Source organism: Caretta caretta, chromosome 1 (assembly GCF_965140235.1).
Source record: "Caretta caretta isolate rCarCar2 chromosome 1, rCarCar1.hap1, whole genome shotgun sequence".
NCBI lineage: Eukaryota > Metazoa > Chordata > Testudines > Cheloniidae > Caretta > Caretta caretta.
In genome coordinates, this window is record NC_134206.1 from 7,411,679 (window position 1) to 7,421,754 (window position 10,076).

General features: G+C 48.9%; 1 protein-coding gene across 1 annotated transcript; it reads right to left on the reverse strand.

Annotated features, from left to right (window-relative positions):
- Positions 1 to 6,434: 6,434 nt before the first annotated feature.
- On the reverse strand, positions 6,435 to 7,397 carry LOC142068677 (olfactory receptor 52K1-like). Its single transcript, XM_075118469.1, has one exon. It carries the CDS (start codon positions 7,395 to 7,397, stop codon positions 6,435 to 6,437), a length of 963 nt encoding a protein of 320 aa, XP_074974570.1.
- Positions 7,398 to 10,076: the final 2,679 nt, after the last annotated feature.

The window sequence follows — 10,076 nt, forward strand, 5'->3', positions numbered from 1 at the left end:
TCTTGATTGAGCACCAGGAGGCCAAGGAATTAGGTGCGATTAGCTTTGACAAAACTGCCTGTTGGTGAGAGAGAGATGGAGAGCCTTGAGAGATCAGGGAGATTGAAGTGTTCTCCTACTGGTTTTTGAATGTTATAATTCTTGACATCTGATTTGTGTCCATTTATTCTTTTGCACAGAGACTGTCCGGTTTGGCCAATGTACATGGCACAGGGGCATTGCTGGCACATGATGGCACAAATCACATTGGTAGATATGTAGGTGAATGAGCCCCTGATGGCTGTGGCTGATTTGGTTAGGTCTTATGATGGTTTCCCTTGAACAGATATGTGGACAGAGTTGGCAACAGGGTTTGTTGCAAGGATAGTTTCCAGGCTTAGTATTTTTATTGTACAGAACTGGAATTAATTTGCACCCACCCAGTAAGCTGGTGCACCTCACAGGCAACCCCCGCCCCGGAAAAAAGGAAGGCCTCAGGAGCCGCCAGTGGTGGGCAGAGGGACACACTGGTGCCAGGCCAGGCTGTTACCTATGTTGGTCCAAATCACAACATTGGCCAGGTGGAAACAGAGTGGCATGCCCCAACCCCAGTCCCTGGGGGGCAGCAGGGCTGAGACTCTGGGGGCCCAACAGCCATGGATCAGGGGATGCGGGGGCTCGGAGCAGGAAAAGTCATGAACCTCCAGCCACCTGGGAACCACCTCCTCTCGGGGCCGGCCCCTTCTCCTCCCCCACCCCCGGCAGCTCCACTTTGCCCTCTGCCACCCACCGGAGATGCTGTACTCCCCCGGCCATCACCGGACACCACCCCACCAGCAGGGGGCTGGGGCCGGCTCCTGGCACAGGATTCCTCATCACTGTCTGCTTCCCAGTTGTACATGGAGGTGCCGGGTGCCTTGAGACTGGGAGGGAGCATGTCCAGGGTGGGGGCTGTGACTCGATCTATTCAGTGGGGTGGCTGAACCTTTGCAGTTTGAGGGGCAGCACCCCCATCGTCCTCCAAACTCCACCCATGCCCCCCTTGCACTATGGGGAAAGGGCGTCAGCTGGGGGTGGGGAGCCACGGCGGAGCTTTGTCATGGAGGGCCGAGCAACTGTTCCTCTTTATGCTACCCCACAGGGTGACAGAAAACAGAAGTTTTCCAAGGAAAATGGGCCATAGGATCTCTGCAGTGATATCTCTGGGTCGTGATTCATTATATCTTTGGTTCATTATTTTGTTATGAAATATACTCAAGAGCACAAATAGCCAATGTCAGTCGAGTTTATTAATATGGTGCAGGGAAAAGATCGATATGATACCAATCTCCAAAGAACCATGCCATGCAGCGATACAGCATTCACCTTATCCTGACGGTGCCCTCCCACAGTTCCTAAATGCATCCTAGTATCTATGTGGTGCCCATAATACATATTATTAATGTGATATATATCTATATGCTGTACAGTATATATTAGGCAACAGGAACAAAGTTGATAGCAAAGCAAACCAAGACTTTTTCCTGAGTATTTTATTGATCTACACACACACACACACACAGTACTCACACACACACACACACACACACACACACACAGAGTACTCTGTTTCATTTATTTATTGTCAGTATCAGAAAGTGGACTCTGAATAAGTTGATAAGAAGGTGTGAGTAACGGGGGGGGGGTGGAATTAGCATGGGGAAATAGTTTTTAGGTTGTGTAATGACCCATCCATTCCCAGTCTTTATTCAAGCCTAATTTGATGGTGTCCAGTTTGCGAATTAATTCCAGTTCTGCAGTTTCATATTGGAGTCTGTTTTTGAAGTTTTGTTGTTGAAGAATTGTCACTTTTAAGTCTTTTCTTGAGTGATCAGGTAGATTGAAGTGTTCTCCTACTGGTTGTTGAATGTTATAATTCTTGATGTCTGATTTGTGTCCATTTACTCTTTTGCATAGAGACTGTCCGGTTTGGCCAATGTACATGGCAGAGGGGCATTGCTGGCACATGATGGCATATATCACATTGGTGGATGTGCAGGTGAATGAGCCTCTGATAGTGTGGCTGATGTTATTAGGCCCTGCGATGGTGTCCCCTGAATAAATATCTGGGCACAGTTGGCAACGGGCTTTGTTGCAAGGATAGGTTCCTGGGTTAGTGCTTCTGTTGTGTGGTATGTGGTTGCTGGTGAGTATTCGCTTCAGGTTGCGGGACTGTCTGTAGGCAAGGACTGGCCTGTCTCCCAAGATTTGTGAGAGTGTTGGGTCATCCTTCAGGATAGGTTGTAGATCCTTGATAATGCGTTGGAGGGGTTTTAGTTGGGGGCTGAAAGTGACGGCCAGTGGCGTTCTGTTATTGTCTTTGTTAGGCCTGTCCTGTAGTAGGTGACTTCTGGGAACTCTTCTGGCTCTATCAATCTACTTCTTCACTTCAGCAGGTGGGTATTGTAGTTGTAAGAATGCTTGATAGAGATCTTGTAGGTGTTTGTCTCTGTCTGAGGGGTTGGAGCAAATGCGGTTCTATTGCAGAGCTTGGCTGTAGACAATGGATCATGTGGTGTAGTTAGGATGAAAGCTGGAGGCATGTAGGTAGGAATAGCGGTCAGTCGGTTTCCGGTATAGGGTGGTGTTTATGTGACCATCGTTTATTAGCGCTGTAGTGTCCAGGAAGTGGATCTCTTGTGTGGACTGGACCAGGCTGAGGTTGATGGTGGGATGGAAATTGTTGAAATCATGGTGGAATTCCTCAACGGCTGCTTTTCCATGGGTCCAGATGATGAAGATGTCATCAATATAGTGCAAGTAAAGTAGGGGCATTAGGGGACGAGAGCTGAGGAAGTGTTGTTCTAAGTCAGCCATAAAAATGTCGGCATACTGTGGGGCCATGCGGGTACCCATAGCAGTGCCGCTGATTTGAAGGTATACATTGTCCCCAAATGTAAAAGAGTTATGGGGAAGGACAAAGTCACAAAGTTCAGCCGCCAGGTTACCCGTGACATTATCGGGGATAGTGTTCTTGACAGCTTGCAGTCCATCTTTGTGTGGAATGCTGGTGTAGAGGGCTTCTACATCCATAGTGGCCAGGATGGTGTTATCAGGAAGCTCACCGATGGATTGTAGTTTCCTCTGGAAGTCAGTGGTGTCTCGAAGGTAGCTGGGGGTGCTGGTAGCGTAGGGCCTGAGGAGGGAATCTACATAGCCAGACAATCCTGATGTCCGGATGCCAATGCCTGAGATGATGGGGCGCCCAGGATTTCCAGGTTTATGGATCTTGGGTAGTAGATAGAATATCCCAGGTCGGGGTTCCAGGGGTGTGTCTGTGCGGATTTGATCTTGTGCTTTTTCAGGGAGTTTCTTGAGCAAATGCTGGAGTGGGGTGGAGGGGGGAGAAAACCTGGATTTGTGCTGGAAATGGCCCACCTTGATTATCATACACATTGTAGGGAGAGTGATCACTTTAGATAAGCTATTACCAACAGGAGAGTGGGGTGGGGGGAAAGAAAACCTTTTGTAGTGATAAACACCCATTTTTTCATGGTCTGTGTGTATAAAAACATCTTCTGTATTTTCCATAGGATGCATCTGATGAAGTGAGCTGTAGGTCACGAAAGCTTATGCTCAAATAAATTGGTTAGTCTCTAAGGTGCCACAAGTACTCCTCTTCTTTCTTGAACAGATATGTGGACAGAGTTGGCAACGGAGTTTGTTGCAAGGATAGTTTCCAGGCTTAGTATTTTTATTGTACAGAACTGGAATTAATTTGCACCCACCCAGTAAGCTGGTGCACCTCACAGGCAACCCCAACCCCGGAAAAAAGGAAGGCCTCAGGAGCCGCCAGTGGTGGGCAGAGGGACACACTAGTGCCAGGCCAGGCTGTTACCTATGTTGGTCCAAATCACAACATTGGCCAGGTGGAAACAGAGTGGCACGCCCCAACCCCAGTCCCTGGGGGGCAGCAGGGCTGAGACTCTGGGGGCCCAACAGCCATGGATCAGGGGATGCGGGGGCTCAGAGCAGGAAAAGCCATGAACCCTCCAGCCACCTGGGAACCACCTCCTCTCGGGGCCGGCCCCTTCTCCTCCCCCACCCCCGGCAGCTCCACTTTGCCCTCTGCCACCCACCGGAGATGCTGTACTCCCCCGGCCATCGCCGGACACCACCCCACCAAGCAGGGGGCTGGGGCCGGCTCCTGGCACAGGACTCCTCATCACTGTCTGCTTCCCTGTTGTACATGGCAGTGCCGGGTGCCTTGGGACTGGGAGGGGGCCTGCCCAGGGTGGGGGCTGTGACTCGATCTGTTCAGTGGGATGGCTGAACCTTTGCAGTTTGAGGGGCAGCACCCCCATCGTCCTCCAAACTCCACCCATGCCCCCCTTGCACTATGGGGAAAGGGCGTCAGCTGGGGGTGGGGAGCCACGGTGGAGCTTTGTCATGGAGGGCCGAGAAACCGTTTCTCTTTATGCTACCCCACAGGGTGACAGAAAACAGAAGTTTTCCAGAGAAAATGGCCCATAGGATCTCTGCAGTGATATCTCTGGGTGGTGATTCAAACTCTCTGGAACTGTTGATCAATTATATCGTTTCACCACACTTTGGTTCATTATTTTGTTATGAAATATACTCAAGAGCACAAATAGCCAATGTCAGTCTGGTTTATTAATATGGTGCAGGGAAAAGATCGATACGATACCAATCTCCAAAGAGCCATGCCGTGCAGCGATACGGCATTCACCTTACCCTGACGGTGCCCTCCCACCATTCCTAAATGCATCCTAGTATCTATGTGGTGCCCATAATACATATTATTAATGTGATATATATCTATATGCTGTACAATATATATTAGGCAACAGGAACAAAGGCGATGGCAAAGCAGACCAAGACTTTTTCCTGAGTATTTTATAGATCCACACACACACACACAGAGTACTCACACACACACACACACACAGAGTACTCTGTTTCATTTATTTATTGTCAGTATCAGAAAGTGGACTCTGAATACTTTGTGCCTGAGGTTAGCTGTCCGTTCACCCTCTGCCCTGGTTCTTGCCACGCAGACGGAAAGCAGAAGACCAGAAGTCCGAAGCACAGGCATGTTTATCCAAGCAAACACGTCCATAGCTTTACACGCCGGCAGAGTCTGTTCCCCAGTGCTCTGTTCCCAGCTGTCACACCTCAAAGTGTTTACTCCACGTCCCCCTTCCCAGCTTTGATGCCGCAGAGCCTTGCCTCTGTCCCTGTTCCTCATTCCCCACCTCCATTCCCCATTTCCCATTCCCTATTCCCCATTCCCGCTGCTCCTCCTTAGCAGGCCCAAATATACCTGCAGCGCATGCCCCTAGTTATACCCCTTACAACTTAGGGTCATGTTCCGTTTTGGAGGGTTGTGAGTCTAGGGTCTTCATCCCACCCCTTTTGTACCGCATGGGAGGGGGAAGGAGTGAGGTTGTGTTCTGGCCAAGGCCAGGCCTTTCTTCGGTTTTTAGTGTTTCTTATGCCTCCCTCACCTCCGCCCCACATCCTCTCTTGCCCATCCTAACTGGTTGCTTGACCTTGCCTTGAGATAAGGAGTTGAGGCCGTCTTTAAGTGTGTGCTCTGATATGACATTCCCACCATGCCCAGTAACAATTTAGCTGAATCCCTTATCTTTTCCCATTGTACTAAAAGCCCCATCTGGTGGGGAATGCAACACACAGTGTCTTTCTTCATTGTTCTTCACACATATTAGTATAAGATATAAGAGTATCAAAAAGTCAACACCAAAATTCTATCTCAGGCTGACAAACAAGCCTAAATGCTAACATCTGAGATCACTCCAGTGAGAATTTGGGGAATTTTGAAGTCCACTTTCAGGCAGATCCAGCCTTCCTCACGCCCCTCTCTCGACCTAGTGCATTGTGCTGCTGTGGGGTAGGGTTAAACAACTGGGGACAGAATCTCAAATGTTCAGACACCACAATGAAGGCCAGATTTCACCTAGAAAAGTTGGTACCCAGCACCTTCCATGGTGGCACATTTGAGATAGAAAAGCCCAGCACTCAGCACTTCTTCTGGGGCCAAAATGTCCTGGTGTGTTGCTCCATCTCAGAGCTGACTGAATTTCAGGGGCAGATAAAGCATTTGTTCCTCCAGCATGGACGTCCTTGGCCGTGGCTGGGTGTGTCACTAACAAAGGCCAGATTCCAGCAAAGAAAGAGAAGGTGCAAGGAGCCTTCACACTCCTTTTCACGCTCCACACACGGGGCAAAGTAAGGACAAGGTCACGGCCAAGATCACCTTCCGGCCAGCAGCGCTAAGCTCGTGTAGGGGACGGTGTACAGCTCCCTGTGAATCAGAGGTGGGGTTCCCATCCCAGCGTACACAAAGCCCCCAAAACCATGCTGACTAAGTTACTCAGAAAACCTCTCCTGCATCCTCTGCTTCCTGATTGCTCAGCAGCCCCCTCCTGCTCAGCCTAGAAGCTTTTCCCACAGAACAGGAGAAGCACCCGGTCACGAATCTGTTTGGTTTTCACACCATACACGATGGGGTTCATCATGGGAGGAAAGAGGAGGTAGAAATTAGCCAGCAGGATGTGTACGTGTGGGGCGACATGGCGCCCGAACCTGTGTATTGTTGAGGAGAGGACCACAGGGATGTAGAATACTAAGATGGCGCAAAGGTGGGAGCCACAGGTGCCGAAAGCCTTGAGCTGCTCTTCCTTGGATGCCAGGCTTAAGACAGCCCTTAGGATGTTGAAATACGATAGGGAGATGAACATCAGATCCAGCCCCACGATGAAGACAGTTACGATGATCCCATAGACATTATTGACCCTGGTGCTGGCACAGGCCAGCTTCACCACGGCCATGTGCTCGCAGTAGCAATGGGAGATAACGTGTGACCCGCAGTAGGGCAACCTCCTGAGGAGGAAGGGCAGAGGGACCGTTAGCAGAACAGCTCGGGCCAAAGCCGCCAGCCCGATCTTTGGTATCACTGAATTGGTCAGGATGGTGGAGTATCTCAGGGGGTTGCAGATGGCCACGTACCTGTCGAAGGCCATGGCCAGCAGCAGAGTAGACTCCAGGGTGGAGAACGAGTGAAGGAAAAACATCTGCACCAGGCAGGCATTAAAGCTGATCTCCCTGGAATTAAACCAGAAGATGCTCAGTATTTTCGGCACGGTGGTAGTGGATAAAACCAGGTCGATGACGGCCAGCATGGCGAGGAAATAGAACATGGGCTGATGGAGGGAGGGCTCTGTCTTGATAACATACAAGAGAGTGAAGTTTCCTAGAAGGGCCACCGTGAACATTGAGCAGAAGGGGATGGAGATCCAGGGGTGCAGAGCTTCCAGCCCTGGGATGCCTGTCAGGAAGAACACTGATGGATCAGAGCCTGTGCCGTTAGGAGCTGACAGGTTGCCCTGCAGGACCATCCTCTGCAAGTTTCACAACAACGTCTGTCCTGTCAATAAAACATATCAGATGGGATGAACAGATACTGTACACGTATGAGATGCCACACTCCACTCTGGCTCACGGGGTGCAACTCCTTTGGGAATGGATGACAAGGTCTGGAGCTGATAGAAACATTGCTTGGGTGGTAAATATCGAGGAGCTCAGATTAACGAAAGCCTGGATCCAGGGGTGTAAGGACAAAGTGATAAGATATCAACTACTGCAGGGCTCTTGATCCTGGCAGGCAAAGGCAAAACAAGTGCTAGTGGCTGGAAGTTGAAGCCTTCAGAGTGCAAACTGTGAATAAGATGCAACTGTGCTACTGGAACTAAGATGGAATTAACCAGTTCAAGAGAACCGTCACAGGCTTAGTAACTTCCCCGGGGCTCAGGGTCTTTCAATAGAGATTGGATGTTCTCAGAGAGATGTACTAGCTTCACCACAAGTTACTGGGCTGCATGCAGGAATCATCGGGTGGATTCTTTGGCCTGTGATATTCATAGATTCATAGATATTAAAGTCAGAAGGGACCATTATGATCATCTAGTCTGACCTCCTGCACAACGCAGACCACAGAATCTCAGCCACCCCCTCCTGCTCTCACCTACGTCTGAGCTATTGAAGTCCTCAGATCATGGTTTAAAGACTTCAAGGAGCAGAGAATCCTCCAGCAAGTGAGCCATGCCCCATGCTACCGAGGAAGGCGAAAAACCTCCAGGGCCTCTTTCAATCTGCCCTGGAGGAAAATTCCTTCCCGACCCCAAATATGGTGATCAGCTAAACCCTGAGCTTTTGGGCAAGATTCAACAGCCAGATACCCAGGAAAGAATTCTCTGTCGTAACTCAGATGCCACCCCATCTAACATCCCATCACAGGCCATTGGGCCTGTCATAAATATAAAGGGAAGGGTAAACCCCTTTGAAATCCCTCCTGGCCAGGGGAAAGCTCCTCTCACCTGTAAAGGGTTAAGAAGCTTAAGGTAACCTCGCTGGCACCTGACCAAAATGACTAATAAGGAGACAAGATACTTTCAAAAGCTGGCAGGAGGGAGAGAAACAAAGGGTCTGTGTGTCTGTCTATAGTCTGTCTTTGCCGGGGATAGACCAGGAATGGAGTCTTAGAACTTTTAGTAAGTAATCTAGCTAGGTACGTGTTATATTATGATTTCTTTAAATGGCTGAGAAAAGAACTGTGCTGAATAGAATAACTATTTCTGTCTGTGTATCTTTTTTGTAACTTAAGGTTTTACCTAGAGGGGTTCTCTATGTTTTGAATCTAATTACCCTGTAAGGTATCTACCATCCTGATTTTACAGGGGGGATTTCTTTATTTCTATTTACTTCTATTTTTATTAAAAGTCTTCTTGTAAGAAAACTGAATGCTTTTTCATTGTTCTCAGATCCAAGGGTTTGGGTCTGTGGTCACTTATGCAAATTGGTGAGGCTTTTTATCCAACATTTCCCAGGAAAGGGGGGGGGGGTGCAAGTGTTGGGAGGATTGTTCATTGTTCTTAAGATCCAAGGGTCTGGGTCTGTAGTCACCTAGGCAAATTGGTGAGGCTTTTTACCAAACCTTGTCCAGGAAGTGGGGTGCAAGGTTTTGGGAAGTATTTTGGGGGGAAAGACGTGTCCAAACAGCTCTTCCCCAGTAACCAGTATTAGTTTGGTGGTGGTAGCGGCCAATCCAAGGACACAAGGGTGGAATATTTTGTACCTTGGGGGAGTTTTGACCTAAACTGGTAAAGATAAGCTTAGGAGGTTTTTCATGCAGGTCCCCACATCTGTACCCTAGAGTTCAGAGTGGGGGAGGAACCTTGACAAGGCCTATTTACCATGAATATTGAAAGATCAATTAATTGCCAAAACCATGTTATCCCATCATACCATCTCCTCCATAAACTTACCGAGTTTCATCTTAAAGCCAAATAGGTCTTTTGCCCCCACTGCTTCCCTTGGAAGGCTCTTCCAAAACTTCACTCCTCTGATGGTTAGAAACCTTTGTCTAATTTCAAGTCTAAACTTCCCAATGCAGGAGGTCAGGCTAGATGGCCATAATGCACCCTTCTTGCCTTAGAAATCTACCACTCTGTTATTTCAACAGGCACTGCGTCCACATCTGTCACGTCTGGAGTTGGTGCTACACATCAGATCTGTGACGCCAAGCCTTTTCTTTCAGTTCCATCACCATGGTACCTGAGTCCTTGGGGGAGACACAATGAACTTTGTACTCCATTTACATCTGCAGCTTTCACATTTCAAATTATTTATTTTGCTCTTTTGGAGCTTTGTGCACTTGTACAAGATCAACCCAGATTAGCCCCAAACCACAAAACATATCAAGCAAATCAGCCAAAACCAGATAGTCTAGAAATTAGCAAAACCCTTCCCTCCCTCAGACAGCGACCCACCCCATGACTCCTACACTTGCCAGGTGAGAAGTTGGGACAGTAAATATGTGCTTTGCAGCATGGTTAGGGTCTCTCTGACAAAGGTTGAGTAGGGACTGAATTCCAGGGGAAGCACCCTGACCCCAGCCTCCTGTCTCTTTTGCTGGGGAGCAGGCAAGGGAACGGGGCGAACTCATTGCCTTCATTGCCAAGCCCTCTCCTCTTCCCGATCTCTGTCACTGCTGACACCTCCAGTCTCGCACTCACTCA